The sequence below is a fragment of the Pezoporus occidentalis genome, unplaced genomic scaffold, assembly GCF_034315485.1.
Source record: "Pezoporus occidentalis ecotype Australia unplaced genomic scaffold, CSIRO_AGI_Poc_V1 ctg10, whole genome shotgun sequence".
Classification (NCBI taxonomy): domain Eukaryota; kingdom Metazoa; phylum Chordata; class Aves; order Psittaciformes; family Psittacidae; genus Pezoporus; species Pezoporus occidentalis.
The window spans coordinates 7,415,498-7,435,050 of record NW_026912779.1 but is presented as its reverse complement, the minus strand read 5'-3'; the positions used below and the strand labels follow the sequence as shown (position 1 = coordinate 7,435,050).

The 19,553-nt window shown below is 38.9% G+C and overlaps 1 protein-coding gene across 1 annotated transcript in view; it reads left to right on the top strand.

Moving 5' to 3' along the window:
- Nucleotides 1-19,553, top strand: part of TASP1 (taspase 1) — an 85,535-nt gene that overhangs the window by 46,484 nt on the left and 19,498 nt on the right. Inside the window, 1 exon segment of the mRNA XM_062610827.1 lies at nt 9,227-9,337. Coding sequence (XP_062466811.1) covers nt 9,227-9,337 — 111 coding nt within the window.

The following is a 19,553-nucleotide window of genomic DNA, read 5'->3' as shown; positions in this document are numbered from 1 at the left end:
CAAAGACTTTGTGTATATTCATCTAATTCAGAATAATATCATCTGTGACATTGAATCTTCTCCCCAGTTGGAACATCCATGATGATTGTGAATATTCTGTCTACTAATTCTACCTGAAGTAATACTACTGGGCTAAGAGGCAGGCTGTGTTTTTTATGGGAGATAAGTTGAAAAGTGTTAATTCTCTTTGGATACACAGAACCTTAAATATAAAATATTTTGAGTAGAAGTGTAGAGGCTGAGAATAATGTTACATTCCTTTTGACATCTTTACACCAGTAGGTAGTGGAAAGCCTACGTAACTCATTCTTCATGCATGGGTGGTGTGCTTTGTGTATGTGTGTCAGCCGTTGAAGTCAGCAGACCTTTTAATACTGCATTTCTGAAGATGGACAGAAGATCTTACATTATTTACACAATGCAGAAGTGCTGTAACACAAAGCTGCAAAGGCTCCAGCTTCCACTAGAATCCATTTGAGAAGAATATTTGATACAAGAAAGGTACAGTGATGAGATGTCCTAGGGACAATTTAAATGGGACTTAATTATGGTTTATAATCCTAAAGAAAACCAGTAGCCTCTGTAAGTCTTTTGAGCATTTTTGGACAAATCACTTATTTTTTCTTTTGTTGAGAAAATAGCAGCAGGGACATCAGACTTAACAGACCCAAACTGCCATGGAGTTGAGAATTCAGTCTGGGGAGAGTCTTTCAATGATGTCTCTTGTTCTTCTCCCCTGGTCCTGACTGGAAATTAGATACAGATAACAGCAACACTTTAGGAATACCCACACAGACTGTGTTTTCTGTGTAAATAGGCAGAATGTCCCTTATTGCCTTAACACCTTACTGTGTTGATGAATTCACCAGGGCGCTAAAGGACTGGCTGTTAAGGTTCTGGTCAAAAGCAGTGGCTTCTGTTCTCGTAAAGGTGTTTTAGGGATTCTGTCAAAATCCTTTAAAATCTGGGCATACACAGACATATGATGCATCATTCCATGAAGTGGAAAACAGCACATTTTGTATTGTGATGAATTACAGAATTGCTTATCTTGAAGGAACCTCTGGAGATCATCTAATCCAGCCCTATGCTCAAAGAGGCCTCTCTTGTTTTTTGAAATCCTTATCAATAAGGCAGTAAGTGAGTAAGGAAATCCACTCTTCCTCCCCCTGCCTTTTCCTGCTCATTTTTTTTGTTCATATGTGTTCTTCTTTCCAGTCCATTGTATGCCTCATGGATGCTTTTGCTAACAAAATGGAACAGGTAATGTGAATTGGGATATGACACCTATGGGGAGATGACTTGTGCAAATTGGTTGTTGACTTGTGCAAATTGATTGTTGAGTTGTGCCCTCAGCCAGCATTTTGGTCTCTCCTTATGGAAGTCACTGAACTATGGATTCTTTCTTGAAAACTCATTTTCAACAAGAACGACAGTAATGTGCAAATCTGTAGAGTAAATGTTTTTCAAGGAAGATTTAATGCTGATAAACTGACTTGTGATATAGCACTTTGGCTTTGTGATCCCCATACATTGAAAATAGTGGTGGCTGTGCTGAGATCCAGTGACTGCTGATCCCTGGCAGGTGCCATTTGTCTGTCTGGCCTGTGTCTATCTCAGTCCGTGCTCCAATGTCCAGTGGAATTTCACATGTAAATCTTGCATCCTGTATAGGTTTGAGCTAAACTATGTGAGATAGATATTATGATACAGTTAATCCCTTTGTAGAAAAATGTGTTATCTCACAAAAACAGTCTGGTCCTATAAGATTTTGGGAATAATAGGTAATTTAATGCATCACAGATGGAGCAGCTCCATATGGGGAAGAGTTATGTCATTATTTCAGTGAACCAAAGGCTAGAGGAAGAAAGAAGTCTATCTCCAATCAGATCAGTATTTACCTCTGAAGTGAATGCTTCTGTCAAGAGTTCAGTCTTTGCATCCAGATGCTGTTTGGAGGCTTCAGTGCTGTAGCATGTGGTGTCTGAACTAACTCACTACCACCACAAGGCTGTGTGAAGAGAGAGGAAGCAACAGGCAGAGATGATTTGTGGGAATGGTAGCATTAAGAAGCAGTCAATTAAACACAGTACCACAGTGTTCAAAGCTGAGGGTTTTGTCCACAAAATAATCAGAATGGTTGTTTGAATTGCCTTTGGAAGGGTTGTTTTGAAGCAGAAGTGGATGGATGCAGTAATCAAAGAGTGCTTATTGCCTCTTGAAATTTTAATTGGGCTTAATGTAATAATCTGTTGTAAGCATGAGGCTGCGTGGGCTTTTAAGAAGTGGTAGTCTCCTGCAGAAGAGCCACCTCTCACAGAGCAATGTGTTCATAACCTGGGGCAGCAGCCAAATGTGTAGCATTGTTTTCTCCTCTGAACACTCTTACCTGAACTCTGAACGCTGGTTCCTGTTTGCTGTGTCTTGCCCAAATGGCTTGAAATGGGTGCAAGAATATAAAGTGAAATAGAGATAACAGCAAACAGAACTCTCATTTTATGTCTTAAACATTTTTCTGTGATAGGGAGAAAATAGTTGCGTGTATTTAGTTAGCTAGTACATAATCTAATGTTTTCTTTCCTTTCCTATGAGTTTTATATGGCGAAAGTGACTTAGTTTGGAAAGGTGTAGTATTTTTACAAGGAGATCTAGCAACAAAGCTTCTGATGAAGGCCTAGGCAAAAAAGAGTTTGTTTTTTCCTTTACAGTATAACTGAAATTAGTCTTTTAAAATATATTCAACGTAAAGAAGAATGTAAGATGCACATCCTCATTAATGGAACTACGTTTTTTCTTCATTCTAACCTCTCTTGTAGGTATATCTGAAGTTCTTCTTGTTCATGCTAATTGAAACAAATAGCTCTTTCTTAAAAAAGTTCAAGTTATCTGGCATTTCCCTCTATTTAAAAGTGAAGGATTCATGCACTTGGCATATTTTAATCCTTCAGCTTTTTTCCCTCGTTATCTGTGAAACTGCAGAAAAGCTGGATGAGTTGTTTTTCAGAGTGGTTTTAGTTTGTTTTGCCCACATTAAAAACTTAAAGCTATAGAAGATAGTTTTGCACCTTTTCTTAAAGAAGATACTTTAGACACAGTTTGTCTGGATGTTGAATTTGAGTTTTGTTATCTTTGAAACCTACCCAGATTTACTGAAGCAGCAGCCTTTTGGAAGATTTCCATTTGCATATTCTTAGTAGGTGTTCATTACTTTGGAAGTTAAATCATCTAAGGATTTTGTGTCTGCAACAAGAATGTGCTCCATTGATCCCTCTAGGATCAATGCTTTAGGAATTGGACAGGACTTTGTTTGCAGGTGTTCTTCCTGGCAACGGGTCAGTAAGTTAAAAATTCCCCAGCTAGTACTCAGGCAAGATGCAGCAGCTGATAGGAGCACAGAATGCTGAAAGTTACTCAACTTCAGTTCAGCAGTGCAGTGCGTTCTGCTGGACAGTAGCATTTTATGTCTTTTCAGAATTACGCTTTCAATTTCTATATTAATATGTGACTAAATTTATCGATATCTCACCAGATATTTTTAATGTACTGGATTTTGTTCTTTAAAATCATTGGCTTGCAAGTTTTTAGTCAGCTCTTTCTAGAGATGCTGGTAATGACAACCAGAGCTTACTAAAATACAGTTTTCACTGTGTTCCCATTAGGCATAACCAGAAGTTACTCAGGAAATAAGGCAGCAATAGTCGTTTTTTGGCTTGTTAACTGACACTTCTAGGTGCTATTATTTAACTGAAAGGAGCAAAATGAAAGTTAGAACAGCAAGACTAGATTCAGGCTCTGCTGTATGGAATAGATAATAAAATATAGATAACCTGTAACTTCTATCTTAAGCCTCTGAAAAGAGAAGAGTCATAGTTTGGCAATGCAGTAAACTAGATTAATTTTTCCATTTTCAAATGAATGTGAATAACTCAAGTTTCCATTTTGTACTCCTTTAAAACAAGTTCCAACACTTTTGTGTTGAGGTACAGTATGTTTCAATAGCTAGGCAGGCCCCAGCAGCTTGTCAAGGCTCCATAAGCTCTCTGCTTATGGCTTGCAGAAAGCAAGCTAGATTTTCATTTCTCCTTCCATTCAACAGGAGTCTCTTTCATGTCTGAAAATTGAAAACGCGTGTTTTTCAGTGTGGTGCATGGATGTGTGTGTGCCCTCTGGCACACCTGCTTCTAATTTCCTGACTTGAAAGCATCTCCCATCAAAAGAAGCAGAAAAACAATTTCTTTCTGACACGCTGCTCGGAGGCCCTTGCACTGCAGAAGGCCTTCCCTTCGTTTGCCATCTTGGTTCCATTGGTTGAACATTATAAGATGCAGAGCATGCATTGTATGGGATGCTCAGCTTATATTGTGCTGGGATCTTTCTCCTCTTGTTGTGGTTATTTCAAGCATTAGAAATCTACTTGAGAAGTCACTGTGCTGAGGAAAAAAACAGTAATTTAATCCTTAATTTCTTGCATGAAACTCAAATTAAGGACCGAAGTCTATAGCAAGTTAAGGTTTGTATAACCTCTGGATTAAGTAGGGTGTTAGTTGCTGTTTGGTGCAGAAGTTTAGATTAAAATTCAAGTATTACAGGTCAGATTTCTTACCTTTTCTTCAAAATAATATGCAGTGTAGAATTTTATCCAATAGCTGAAAATAAGAGATGTTAATGAGCTTAAAAAAACCCGAACAAAGCCACAAGAAGCCCCATGTAACATGGTTGTTGTGAAAGTTGTGCATGCACTAAGTAGCATATTCCTACAGAATAGAGCTTTTAACTACTAAAGATCATTTAAGAAGGAAAAATACAAAATTTTAAGCTCTGTCTTCAGTGTTACTGCCGTGTCTGTTTTCTCAGTTCAACAGCTGACACATTCACAGACAGCATCTGGATTGTCTCCATAGCTACCGTGCTGCAGCATGCACCTATCCAGTGGTATGACATTGGTTTGGTTTTAATGCCATTGAATGACATTGGTTTCATTTACTGACAAGCCAAACAAAACTAAATGTTTGAAAAGACCTGGAGCTTAAAAAACATTATCTGCGTACAGATAAACAATACTTAAAATGCAAAGACTGGGCCTGGCTTTACAGCATAATGGCCAGTGGTTTATATGGTCATGAAACCTGACTTTGCTAAGCTTTGTTCGTTACTAATAAGACCAGGTATACATCAAATCCATGCCTCTTCAATTTAGAGAGAAGGGTGACGTGAAGGGCAGTGTCAAATTCTTTGCACAAGTCTAGGTAGATGACACTGATTGCTCTTCCCTTATCGCACAGTGCTGTAGCCCCATCATAGAAGGCCACCAAATTTGTCAGGCAGAGTTTATCTAAATAGACAGTACATTTCCTGTACAAACATTGCTCACGTTGACCATAGGGATCCCTGAGGAGGGAATCTGATTTTATTTAGCCCTGCAAACATGAAACAACGGTAGTATTTTTGTCAGCAGAGGGTTTATGAGCAGGCAACATTGTGTTTGCACAGTATTACTGTTAGGGAAATAATTTGTTTGCTATAGGAAACAGTTATTTTAGTGAGAAGCACTAATTTAACCCAGTGTATTTTTCCAGATAGTCATCTCCATTTGAGTCACTCCTATGGAAGATTTGGTCTGTCATTGCAAAGTATTTGCCTCTCGGATATTATGAGCTTCAGTTTACCGAAGAAGTCATCATCTTAACTGGGAAAAGATAATAAATTGATTTAAACTCTGTTTACAGGAAGTTTACTAAAACAAGTGTATTTGAGACTTTCATGCAGAAGTGAAACATTGTTATTTAGTGGAAAAAACCACAAAGTATACTAATACATGCAGTTAAATGTACTACGCTGTGAGATAGTTCCGCAACATTTTCATCGGCTTCTGCGCATGATATGGTAATGTGTTAAGTAGCTTTGACTGTAGTTGCTGTTTTGAGTCATGTTAATACAAGTGTTTTGGAAGTTGGCTAATGCTGGCAGTTAGATTACAAGTGACTGGAACTATAAACTGAAGCCCACAACTTTATAGTATATGTTATAAATCAGTTTTCAATGGCTGTAATTCTGTGTACGTTTATTTTGTGTCTAGTCCTAGTGTTATCTACAGAGTTTTCCCAGTTTGAGATTGTAGAGACAGATAGGTCTGCTGAACCTGCAAGACAGTTCAGACTCCAGTATTTGGTTCTAACTTGAGATAATAGGAAGGACAATTCTATTGGAATAATTGAGGTGATTATTTTTCTGGTCAAAGTATGTGAATCACTGCTTAGCTATTTTTCTTGTTCAAAATAGATGTTCTTACATCAAAAACGGCAGTTAGTAACCAATCTTTCTTTTCAAAATGGGGGATTATTTTCCTTAGTTATCTGTCCCTGCAGATTGCTGGCATGTGATGTGTTGAAAGATTTTCTTAACATACACTGCCTGCAGCAGTCTATATGCTTGCTGCCTTATAGGTTGACATAAATATGATAGAAAGAAATGACTTTGTCTGTGGGGATGTAGAGATGTGTGATGTGTTAGTCGAATTGCAGGGCTGCTTTCGTTGTGGTTGATCCTGGATCACATCAGTGGGCTGCAGCTGTTCTTAACCCATATTAAATTTTCTCTTAATTTTTTTTTTTTTGTAGCAGACTTAATGTTATGGGAACTCTTCAATAAAGTCATTGTCTTGGGAGGAAAATAACATTATACATCACACTAAAAAATGGCTATTGTCTTTTTGACACCAGTTTACTAGGAATTACTCAAAAGTTGTGAAGTAGTAACATCTGGTTTTATTACTCGATGCGTAGGAAATGCATAGACTCACTCTGATTTTTGTGTCTCATTTGCTTGATTCACATTCTAAGTCCCATGGTTCTTACCACACAGGGTTATGTTTAAACGTATTTAAAGGTATTAACAGGTTCTTTTCAAGTCAACTTGCTAAGCTTTTGCTGGAGCATTATGTAGTTTTGTTCTAGACTGTAAAACTCGTAATGATTCAGTGAGAGCCATGGGTAAAATGCACTTGCAGGTTTTTGTGTGTTCTTTGTACATTACTTAGTCTGGAATAAATACTAGATAATTCTATTGTGAACAAAAACTTTCGAGCATGGAAATAATGAGGCAATGAATAGACAGACCCTCCTGTTGAGGACACTGTATTGTGTGAGTCTCTTGATACTGTCCTAACTAGGATGCTTTTCTCAATAGCTCAAGAGCTATTGAGAGCTAACCTCAATGAAAACACTTCTTTTGTGCTCTCAAGAACTTCCTCCCTCTGCTATGTAATTGTTGTAGTATTTCAGCTCTTAAGTTTTCTTTTAAATTTATAACTGGTTTATACTCAATCTGTTTGCTATACAAAGGATTTTTTTGCCTTTCTGATGTCCAAATTGTATGTAGATTCAATGCCAGAGTACCCCACTTCAAACAGTTCAGTTTAGCTGAATTGTATTAATCAGGAGACACACTGCCCATTAGCAGTGGAAATGGGGAGTTTGGGGGTCCTTTTTTTCTTTCCCTTCTGTGTGAGCAATGTTTAAAGAACAGTGTTTCTGAGCTCACTCTGCCTGTAAGGGGAAGGGTATAATTGTGTGAAAAGTAACCAGAGAGAGATTGTTGCAGTGTGTTGCTACCAGGTGATGGGAAGGACAAGAAGCCAGTCTGTAAGTAGTTCCAAGACAGCACTAGACCTGCTTATGTGTGTTTGTGCAACGTTGTGCCCAAACCAGTCAGTGCTCTAAACTCGGCACATTTGGGAAGCATAGCAATGTGCTGTGCAACTCAGCAGGCTGCATTGGAGCCGGCTTGGATTGGGTTTGTTTATTAGTTCTCTTTTTGTGCCAGACCTAGGCTGCCTTCAGCTGGAGTTGCTCAGTTTTCTCTGTTCTGGGCTTGTTAGTGCTTCCAGTAAAGTGAGTTATATCCATGGAGACTGCGCTTTGTCTCAAGGCAGCTTAGATTGGATTTCTTACCAGCTCCAGCTCTGTGCCATGAGAAAGCTGCTAGATCATTTCCAGCCACAAGTTGTCTCTGGTAGGTGCGTAGATGTATTTATGTAGTTCTGCACCTGAGCTAATAAATCCAACTGGATAATAACAATATTTTTTAAGGAGCCAGCTCAGTGCTGGCTTCATCTTGTCATGAGAAATTTGATAGAAATAGATAGATAGATAATTGGGATCTGATCAAATTGTAATTATCTAAATTTAGATAATTTGAAATCATTGTAATATTACAGCTATAAGTTAGTTGTGTGTTTTCCTTTTTTCTCAACTGGGTAACACCTTTCAACTTCACTAGCATGTGGTTAGACAGCTGCTTCACCTGCTTCCATCCCATTGAGGAAAAATGTCAGCAAATGGGAGGCAGAGTAATGAGTTTTGTATACATGCAGAAGATGTCACCAGAGTGTTTCCCTATCAAGAAAATGCTGATCCAATAAACACGCACTGTACCATTCAGCCATAGCTGTATGCACCAAAGCACAGTACAGGAATGGAAAAGAGCAAGAGAGAAACGCAGCAGATGTGGAAGCATTCTAATAGTAAGACTAGCTCTAGTGGCCTGCTTGTCTTTGTCACCAACAGGTTTCAGCAGATAGTTACAGGCAGCACTGAGGCAGTGTTTTGTTTTTTTTTTGCTGGAGCTTTTTAGTTTCTCAAACATTCAAAAATAACAGGAATTTTTATTAGGAGTCCAATGAGCAGCCATCCTGTCAAAAAAAAAGAGCACAGGTAAATTCATGTATTCCTCTGCTGACAAAAGGCTAAATCAGAAAGGCTAAGTAGAAGATTGCATCACGTAGAGGAGTTAGTGGCATTCGTTAAAGATGTTCTTGGTTTGAAAAGTTGCCTCCAAGTATCATTCCTGTGAGAATGATTAGTAAGTGGATTCTTTGAGAGAGGATTGCAGGATCTGGATAAAGATGACAAGTCAGAGACAGTCTGGCTGTTTCTTCATGCTCACTAGTTCTGTTTCTTCTTCCCGTATTTAACTTTTGGTTTATGACTTTGTGCAGTAGAAATTCCAGGAAAGTTGAGAGAAAAACTGCTGACGTTGAATTTTTGTGTGACTCAGTGTCACTCTCTATAAAGAATAAAAAAGTATGGCAGAAACTATCATACTGACCTCTCTCCTTCCCCCCCCCCCCCCTTATTTTTTATTTGGCTGTGATGATGTAAAATAATGACAGTGTTTCCTCATAACTATGCCTATATTTTTGATTGTCCCAATCTTGATATTTCTTTAGGTTGTGGAGAGCACCTTGTCCGAACCATACTGGCCAGAGAATGTTCATGTGCTTTGCAAACAGAAGATGCCCACCAAGCTCTCCTAGAGACTATGCAAAACAAGTTTATTGGTAAGTATGAAGTATGTGATGCTAATTGCCTAACCATTGCGTAAAATGGTTTAAAATGCAATTAAGCCTATGAAATAAAAATTTAGAAACTTATTATTGTGATTTCTGTTGAAGCCTTATGTTGCAGTTGGCTTCAGATTCATGTTGTGTTACATCTGAAAAATGTTAAATCAAACTACAGAAGAATATTTTGGGAAATCTAAAGGAAAACCCTTGGAAATATCTCAATTGTTATGTGAGTCACAGAATACCCGGAGAGGTTTGAAGAAAGAATTTCCTGCCTGAATCACTGCCTGTGGTGTACAATTGCATATTTTAGAATTCGTGGTTTAGGAACATTAATACAAATTATCCGTCATGTTAACCCTTTTAAATATAATAAACCTCGAAACCACTGCATGTTTTAATTAAATGCTTTGGACAAACAGATTCTGTTTTGCTATTTACACGATGAAATTTATTTCTTGAGAAAGTGATGTAGACTTCATTTAATTCTACACCTGGGTCAGAGGAATCCCAGGCACAGCTACAGGTTGGGCAGAGAAGAGATTCAGAGCAGCCCTGCGGAGAAGGACTTGGGGGTGTTGGTTGATGAGAAAATGATCATGGCCAGGCAGTGTGCTCTTGCAGCCCAGAAAGCCAACCGTATCCTGGGCTGCATCAAAAGGAGCGTGACCAGCAGGTCGAAGGAGGTGATCCTGCCCCTCTACTCTGCTCTTGTGAGACCTCACCTGGAGCATTGTGTGCAGTTCTGGTGTCCTCAACATAAAAAGGACATGGAACTGTTGGAACAAGTCCAGAGGAGGCCACGAGGATGATCAGGGGACTGGAGCACCTCCTGTATGAAGACAGGCTGAGGAAGTTGGGGCTGTTCAGCCTGGAGAAGAGAAGGCTGCGTGGAGACCTCACAGCAGCCTTCCAGTATCTGAAGGGGAGCTATAGGGATGCTGGAGAGGGACTCTTCATTAGTGTCTGTAGTGATAGGACAAGGGTAATGGGTTAAAACTTAAACAGGGGAAGTTTAGATTGGATATAAGGAGGAAATTCTTTCCTGTTAGGGTGGTGAGGCACTGGAATGGGTTGCCCAGGGAGGTTGTGAATGCTCCATCCCTGGAGGTGTTCAAGGCCAGGTTGGACAGAGCCTTGAGTGACATGGTTTAGTGTGAGGTGTCCCTGCGCATGGCAGGGGGGTTGGAACTGAATGATCTTAAGGTCCTTTCCAACCCTAACTATTCTATGATTCTGTTGTAAGGTAAACCCATTTTTTCTGAATGATTCAATAGGATTACATGTGACTACATATACATGTTTAATTTCTTGTGGCTGTAGATCTTGTTTTCTTTCTTCAAGTCATATGGGTTTTTAAACTGTTTATATAAACTTGAAGTTTTTAAGATAACAAAAGATTCCAGTGAGGCTTCTGGCATATATGTTGGCTTGCTCTGTCTTTAAAATTTTTGAAGCTTTACAATCCACAGAAAATTTTGACCTTCAGAATTCCTTGTGGACAACATAAGACTTCTTGTACACTGTGTTGCTGAAGTTAATGTTTATGGTATTTTAATTGGAACTAAAAGAGGTACATATGCATACCTTTATGGGACACAGGACCCTTGGTCTTGTCAAGCAATGCATTGTAATTTCTTGATTTCTTTTTACAATGTTGAATCATATGAATCTCTGCTTCTGACAACATTACATTTGTCTGTTTGGGCGGAAGTCATCTTCACATTGGAAGGCTACACTTAATCATTTCCTACTGGATTGCACTCATTTCTAGGTGCTGTAAGAATGCAGAATAAGGTAGTCCCAGTATGCTCCCCAAAGAGATTATGATCAAAGCAACACAAATGTAGCTTTTTTGTATTTAATCATTTATTCCTGTATGAAGATAGGCTGAGAAAGTTGGGGCTGTTCAGCCTGGAGAAGGCTGCGTGGAGACCTCATAGCAGCCTTCCAGTATCTGAAGGGGGGCTATAGGGATGCTGGAGAGGGACAATTCATTAGGGACTGCAGTGATAGGACAAGGGGCTAATGAGTTCAAACTTAAACAGGGGAAGTTTAGATTGGATATAAGGAAGAAATTCTTTCCTGTTAGGGTGGTGAGGCACTGGAATGGGTTTCCCAGAGCGGTTGTGAATGCTCCATCCCTGGAGGTGTTCAAGGCCGGGTTGAACAGAGCCTTGGGTGACATAGTTTAGTGTGAGGTGTCCCTGGCCATGGCAAGGGGGTTAGAGCTGGATGATCTTAAGGTCCTTTGCAACCCTAACTATTCTGTGATTCTATGATTCCAGTGCATTGAGTCACAAAATTTGCGATTTATTTACCCAAAGCAAGCCTTTAGGGAGGATGCTTGCAGTAGCTTCTCTAATTTGTAGCACTACCCTGAAAGTGCTGTATAGAAGTGACCTAACTTCAGGAAAGTCACAGCTGTAGTCCATACTCTCAAAATTTATTGTGCTAGGAGTACTGAAAGCAGGCACAAATTGTACATATCTTTGTGCAGTTTCATATCAGTGCATGCACACACACAAAGTAGAAAGCTACTGCCAAGTAATTCATAGAAACCGTCTGATAAAAGACCAAAAAATGCAGGAATTTCTTTAGTTGACATACCCATGTTAAGTTGCTTTGAGTTTTCTGGGTGTTGTTTTTCCTCTTTGGTAACTGCTAGCAGAAACACAATTCTTCTCTTGCTGTTTAGTCCAAATGTATTTTGCCACCAGTTTGCATAGCAGGTGTTTTTATTTTAAATGATAACTTGCTAGTCTATGATACATGCATTGTATTCTTTACAGAAAATGTGGAAGTATTTGTATTGGGCTTAAAAACATAGTTAATATTGCTAAAGCTTGTTTCATACCTGAAATTATCAGTTGCAGAGAGAGCTGCGCAGACAGAGATAGCAGCCTAGCAGTGACATCATTGCTTTGGGAAAACAGTTTAAAACCAAGAAAACCCAAGGGAAGGTGAATAGAATGAGAAACAGGGCCCAAGTAATGCTTTACATGGTAGGAAAATGTGAAAAAAAAAAAAAAAGGCTTATAATTCCTTTTTAAAGCTTCATGTTTTAGTTAGGGATAGGTCTGTCTTGTATTTTCACAAACTTACCAGTGAAACTTTGTGTTGCCTGACAACAGCTACGTGTGTTATCTCCTCATTTGTACTTTGGGGCAGTGCTGACATGGGAAAAAAGCAGTAAAGCCACCTCTTTGTGTGTGTGCAGGTGAAGTGCTTGGATTCTGTATTTGGTGAGAAAGGATAGAATCTAGAATGAAGACTGATTGAGGAAAACCTCAAAACCCAGAAACAACTTGCTGTTGACCAGTGGCATAGTACCAAGTTTGTAGCTAGTAGCGTAATTTAAGACATCTTGGCAATTCTGCAGGTGGAATGTAAAGTTATGTCTTGCTACTGTAGCACAACAGTTGAAAACATAACTTAAACATACACTTAAAACAAAAGGCTTGTATTAAATAGGGGGTTTTCCTGTGAATTTTCATAGATGATGTGCTAGTTGATATCTCAGGATGTTTGGCATGATGCAGTGTTTCTTACTGTTGTGAAGCAATAGGGTACTGGGGCTACCAGACTACTTGCTGCTGGCATGGATTCTTTCCTTGCTAGCCTTTCTTTAAGCCCTATTTTGTGGGCTTCTCAAACTTTGCCAGAATTATAATAGAACAAGGCCAACAAATACTCCTTTCAAATAGCAGATCTAGAAGGTTTTGTCAGAAGTCAAAATGAGCGTTCCTTGTATTGGAGGGGTGAACAGCTGATTTTGGCAGTTGCCATCAGATCACTGCTTCCTGTTTACAGAGCTCTTCGAGTTCTCTGCAGAGCCCTGGGAATCCTTCCAGCTAGGGAATGCCTGGCTTAAACAGTGAGTGCTGTTTAAACAGCAGGTGATGAGCAAACTAATGGCAGATGTGCTTCACTCATCTTTTCTCAGAGCCAGCTTACTATGGATAATGTACAATTGGTGGTTGAATCGGAGGTGAGAGAAATGAAATTCAGATTTATTTGTAGATCCAGTGGGCTTGGTATCTTTAGTTGAAGAGCATTGAAGGCTTGGTACGCAGTTGAAGAGTGGTGTTCTGTAGTCACAAATACCTTCCAAACAGAAGAAGAGAGGGTTTTGTTACTCATCATTCCTTTCAAATGTGGCCAAGTTTGTGGAATGTAGACTTAAAGTAAATGTTTGTGTCATCTCACTGGCAGGAAATCTGGGTTTTAACAATGGCAATCTTTTGAATTGTACTTTTAAAGCTCCTTATAATGTATTAGAAATTAATAAGCTGAAAGACAGTTGGAATCTGGTATTTGTTCTTCCCTTACCGGGAATATATTTGCCTATTCCTGTATTTTTAAGTTGTGCTTCAGTTCACAAATGAGTAGTGTCTGCAGAAGGATAATGCTGACACATTCTCTGTTAGGAATTTTATGTCGGATACCCCTCCTGGGAGCAGGGGTCTGGACAATTAGGGGTGAGAGGATATGAATTTCCCCGTTACAAGTTACGCTTCTTGAGGGGAGAAAAAGCCTCAAAACAGTTACAAGACTGCCAGTGACTGTCATTGCACGGTGTTATTGTTACGTTATATTCAGGTGCTGTATCACTCTAAACTTTGCAGTATCATTCATGATTTTGTAACAAAGTGATCATGCTATGGAAGCATTATTGTGTCTTCTAAGTGACACAGAGGAAAAGATTTGAGCAGAGGGTGATCCTGAAGTTTCAGATAATCTGTTTTATCCACTGCAAGTTTATGATTTCACAAGTTTATGTTTGAGAGTGGACAAAGATGAATAGGCAGCCTCTTTGTTATCGGTGCGAGAAAACCAGCTGGAAAAACTAACACAACATGGTGATGCTACGTGAGGGCTTGTCTGAGTCCTGCCTGTGCTTCTCCTTGTCAAAAGCATTGGGATTTTACTGGACAGTGGTACCCTTAGTTGCCTAACTTCTTAAAATCTGTGAAGTTTGACAGCACAGGTGCTTTTCCTTGCAGCTTCTTTACAAATTCTAACCAGATGTTTTAACTTACTTAGCGTGAAATACAAAGATCTCTGGTTTCAGACAGTGTGCGCTTAAACTTTTAACAAATAATGGTGCATGAAATTAAAAGCAGGCTTCATTTAGTGCTTATATAGTCCTCTAATGTTTATTTAAATTGTTAGCTTGAAGTTGAGTGGGATACATAGCAAAAGCAGAGTGGCACACAGCTTCACTTTAAACACGGTGTGTACACAAGCTGGCTAAGTCCAGTGGTAAAGGTGATGGGGACCTGAAAAAGTCTGAATTTCATTCACATCACAAGAAGGTTTAGAACTGTTTAGCTGCACCCCTTTAAAACTGGAGGATGCTGAAGCACTTAATTGGTTACACCACACCACAGTGAATGTTGAGACCAAAGTTCTGAAGACTTTGAAAGCTAATACAAACAATGAAGCTTTCTCTACTTTGGCAGAGTATGAATGTAAAACATCCGATGAACAGCTGGCTGGTCCTTCAGCTGGGTTAGTGTAAATAAAACACTTCTTACACAGCTTAGTTTTGAGTCTGTGCTAGAATGGATCTGTCTAGTAGCTACAAATGGGAAAAAAGTACAGGATCAGAAATGAACAACTCATATCAATCACATCTCTGGAGGAAGATCACATGTTCTGGAGGAAGGAATCTTGCGCATGAGGAGGTTTAATTTACAAGAGACATAAAAGAGACAAGTCTTCAATTGTAGCTCTCGTTCCTCAGAACAAAGCTGAATATTGAGGCCATTATTTGCTTTAACACTGTCTATACTGTAAAAGATCTATATGTTCTGTCCACGGTCTGAGGCTGAACCTGGGTCCTCATGTTCAGTTGTGGTTGCTCTTACAGAACTGATGGGATTAGTGAATGTGGAGTTGCTCCAAAGACCTGTTTGCTTATTTTTAAGACACCATTACTGCAAATTAATAACATGCAAAATATATAAATAAAAACTTGGTAATGCTTTCTGTATGCCAGATAGCTGTAACAGACCAGTGGAGCTTTGAAGAAGGGAAGTGTGTTCTGTAAAGTATGATTTTGTGACGGGGGGAGGTGAGGATTAAACCAAAACTATTGAAAGATGGTTTTTGTTTGTTTTTTCCTACCCTTTCTCTCTGGTGTGGCCAGCCAGTGCTAACATTATTAGTTAATGCTGCAGTTGAAGTTTTGCTTTGGATTCTTCATGCCAAATTCTTCTGTGCTATGCCAGTGTGACTGGGAAGGAGCCATGAGCTTCATGAGACTTCAAAATGGTATTTAAAGCCCCAGGTTTTTGTAGTTTTGTCATTAGCAAGCTATTGGATCCAAGATTTGCCTAGCAATACTATTTTATTGCACTAGAAAAATATAATTTTGAGGTAGCAAGCATATTTTAGTTTATTTTGACTTAATTTTTAAATGTACAGCAGGATCTATCGTTCTCAAGAGTGGAGAAAGAACATGGGAGCCAGATTACTTTCTCCTTCTGATGAGAAAATATTATGACCTCAATATACATGACAGTATTTCACTTGCACCTTTTCCTATTTAAATAGTAATTAAATACAGTGTATATGAAAAAATGTTCTTACCTACATGGTTATTTTTACAGAAGACTGCATTACTATTTCTCAATAGCTTGGCTGTAGCAGAAGTATTTTTAGAACTAAATTAATGAAATACGTTCGTAGCCTTTGAATTCAGTGTTTTGAAAACACTCAAATTAATTCCTGTGTACAGTGAGTGGATTCTGTTTAGAAATAAAGTATAATACTCCTTCTGTACCATTATTTTTACAGATCTAATGATGGATGCATAGTGTTCAGCTATCCAGAATCTTGCTTAACATACTCCTTTGCACTGTATTGCTGTGCTAAAATACACTCTCCAGCATAACTGCAATCCTCAGTAATAAGTTTGTATATCCTGAAATACCTTTGTTAAAAAAAATTAATCCCTCTTCTAACTTTATGTTTTTTTAATTGCTTTATTTGGAAAATAAAATACATTCTCTCTTTTAAGGAATTTGCTGTTCAATGTGTATTTAATTTGGCTTAGAGTCCGATTTCTGAGAAGAGAAACAGTCTGAATTTGCTGTAATGTAGAATACTGTAATGGCAACTGGTTTTTACGGCTACTATTTAGGGGTTGATTTCTCACAACTCAGCCAAAGCAGAGAACTGGAGGCACGTACTATATCCTTGCTGATTTTGCACTGAAATGGTTTACCTGAAGTTGCTGGTGAAAGCCACCAATGGGAATAGATGATGGTGTAGTCACACAATTCACTTCTGGTGACTCTGTGGATCACAGGCTTCAGAAGAAGTGAGAAAACAGGTGGTGATAGAAGTGGTGTGTGGGGATGATCATGACCCATTGCAAGGGTTTGCAGGTGTCTGTGTGTTCGTGTCTATTTGCTGCATGTGTTTGGAGGTGAAAAAGAATCAAAGAATTCACATGAAAATTAGTGTTGTGTTTTGCTTCATATTCTTTACATGGAGAGAAGTACATTGCCAAGTCTTCTAATGTTTAACAAGATAGAACCTAGCATATGCAAGTTATCCAGATAACTGAAAATTTGATCAGTGATGATGACACATAGTTGAAACAAATACTGGGAAAGTGAAGAAGTATGTGATTGGTTTATTTACACACTTTTCTTTCATCTGCTCTTTCCTGACTGTGGGAGAAAGAAAAACGTGAAAGGAAAAAGTAATTAGAATCATAGAATAGTTAGGGTTGGAAAGGACCTTAAGATTATCCAGTTCCAAACCAGGGACACCTCACACTAAACCATGCCACCCAAGGCTCTGTCCAACCTGGCCTTGAACACCTCCAGGGATGGAGCATTCACAGCTTCCTTGGGCAACCCATTCCAGTGCCTCAGCACCCTTTCAGTGAAGAACTTCTTCCTTATATCCAATCTAAACTTCCCCTGTTGTCCTATCACTGCAGTCCCTAATGAATTGTCCCTCCCCAGCATCCCTATAGCCCCCCTTTCAGGTACTGGAAGGCTGCTATGAGGTCTCCACGCAGCCTTCTCTTCTCCAGGCTGAACAGCCCCAACTTCCTCAGCCTGTCTTCATACGGGAGGTGCTCCAGCCCCCTGATCATCCTCGTGGCCTCCTCTGGACTTGTTCCAACAGTTCCATGTCCTTTTTATGTTGAGGACACTAGAACTGCACACAATACTCCAGGTGAGGTCTCAGGAGAGCAGAGTAGAGGGGCAGGATCACCTCCTTCGACCTGCTGGTCACGCTCCTTTTGATGCAGCCCAGGATACGGTTGCTTTCTGGGCTGCAAGCGCACGCTGAAGCCGACTCATGTTCATTTTCTCATCAACCAACACCCCCAACTCCTTCTCCGCAGGGCTGCTCTGAATCTCTTCTCTGCCCAACCTGTAGCTGTGCCTGGGATTGCGTATGGGATTAATTAACTCAATGTGAGCATTTCTAAAACAACACTTAGTGGCTTTGAGCCTATAAGCAGTAGTGGCTGTCTGTTCTTATGTACACTTATGGCCTTGAATATGCTATCTGCATTAAACTGATTGCTGGCAGTGTTATGCTGAAGTAGAACATTTTTAACAATTCTAATTAAAGAGATTATTGTTATTTTTCACTAGAACCTTGAAAGAGGCTTTCACAGGCCTTGAAAGAGGAGAAATGTCACGTTAAAAAACAAACCAAAACTTCTGTCTGCAGTGCCCTTTTACCACATCATGGCTTACAGCCTGAAGAATTAATGCAACCGAGTATAAGATTAGGTCTGCAGACCAAGTTCAGGTGAAGACATTGTCTTTGAAGTACCTGAGTTTCTGAAATAAAGATTAAAGGATGCATGTCCTCCCTGAAGAAAACCACTTATTTTCATTCATTTGATTGCAGAAGTCATATCAGATACGTAGCCAGCACTTGGTTAATGCAGTGAAAGTATGAGAGATACTTAGCATCTTGGAGTAAAGGATTTTGATTTGGGTGGTAAAGCTCTTTGCAGCTTCCCAAGCCTTGCATTTCTATTTTAACCAAACATATTTTCCTGTTTTATTATCTGTTATGTTATGCTTGGCTGAATTCTTCGTTCACAGGGATTTGGCCACAGTCAGTGTGTAATAGAGTAGGTGTAATTGGTATGTAGTAGTAGTGCTTGTACAAAGCAAGTGCTGCTTTAAAGATACTATCTGTTTTTATTAGATCAAATAAGATATTGCTGTTTATTGAGCATACCACACGTTATTTTCCTACAATGTGGGCTTCTGTTGTAATGACCACCTTGTATCACTTCTAAATATGGCTGCTCTTACATCAAGAGAAAACATGGTAAAGCTTTTATTTTTCCTTACAGTAAAGCTTCAAGTTGGTTCTTATTCTTTTGTTGTTATTTGCATGAAAGAAATAATTTTAATCATACAAATAGCTGTGGGCAAGTTGAAGGAGGCTGATCTGCTCCAAAGTTCTTGTGGACAGCCAGTCTTTTACAGTGTCCATAATACTAGACATAATATGCTAATTTATTTCAAAGAAGATCATTAAAAAGAAATGCATGAAATGCCTGTTGCAGTGGTACATTCAGCTTTAAATCACAGTGTATTGCAAACGTGTGACTAGAGTCTCCTTGGGCTGGAGTGTAAGAACTTGGTTAGTTTTGTGGCTGAAAGACGTTTTATGTTGTATAAAAATCATACCATTGTTTCCCCATTTGAAACTATAGGAGCCTCATTTCAAATTACAAACTAGAAAACAGAATACTTAGATTTCATTCAACTAACTTTAAATCTTTTCCAGCTTCTGATAGAAGACATTAAATATCATATGTCTTAAATTAACAACAGAAAAGCCACTGTAAAAAGGGGGATGTCTTTTGGCTTTTCTGCTAATATTCATAAACCAGCAAGGAAGGCGGTCTGTCGCAGTTTGGTGATGTCTCTGTACAAAGCGCTTTAAATTGGGAAAATGAATAAACTGTAAAAGTGACCCAAAGTTTCTTGATTGTTTTCATATGCAACCATTATTATATTAATTATAGTACAGCAAGAACAAAATGAGTCATGATGTTTTTTCAATTTGACACTCCATGTTTTCATTATTATACCTTCACTGATCCCTGAACAAATGGTTTTGCACTCACAAATGTAATTTCCAGTATGTTTATTTTATTCTGTGTAGAACTTTTTGTGTTTACTGGTAAATCGGTAGATGCCTATTT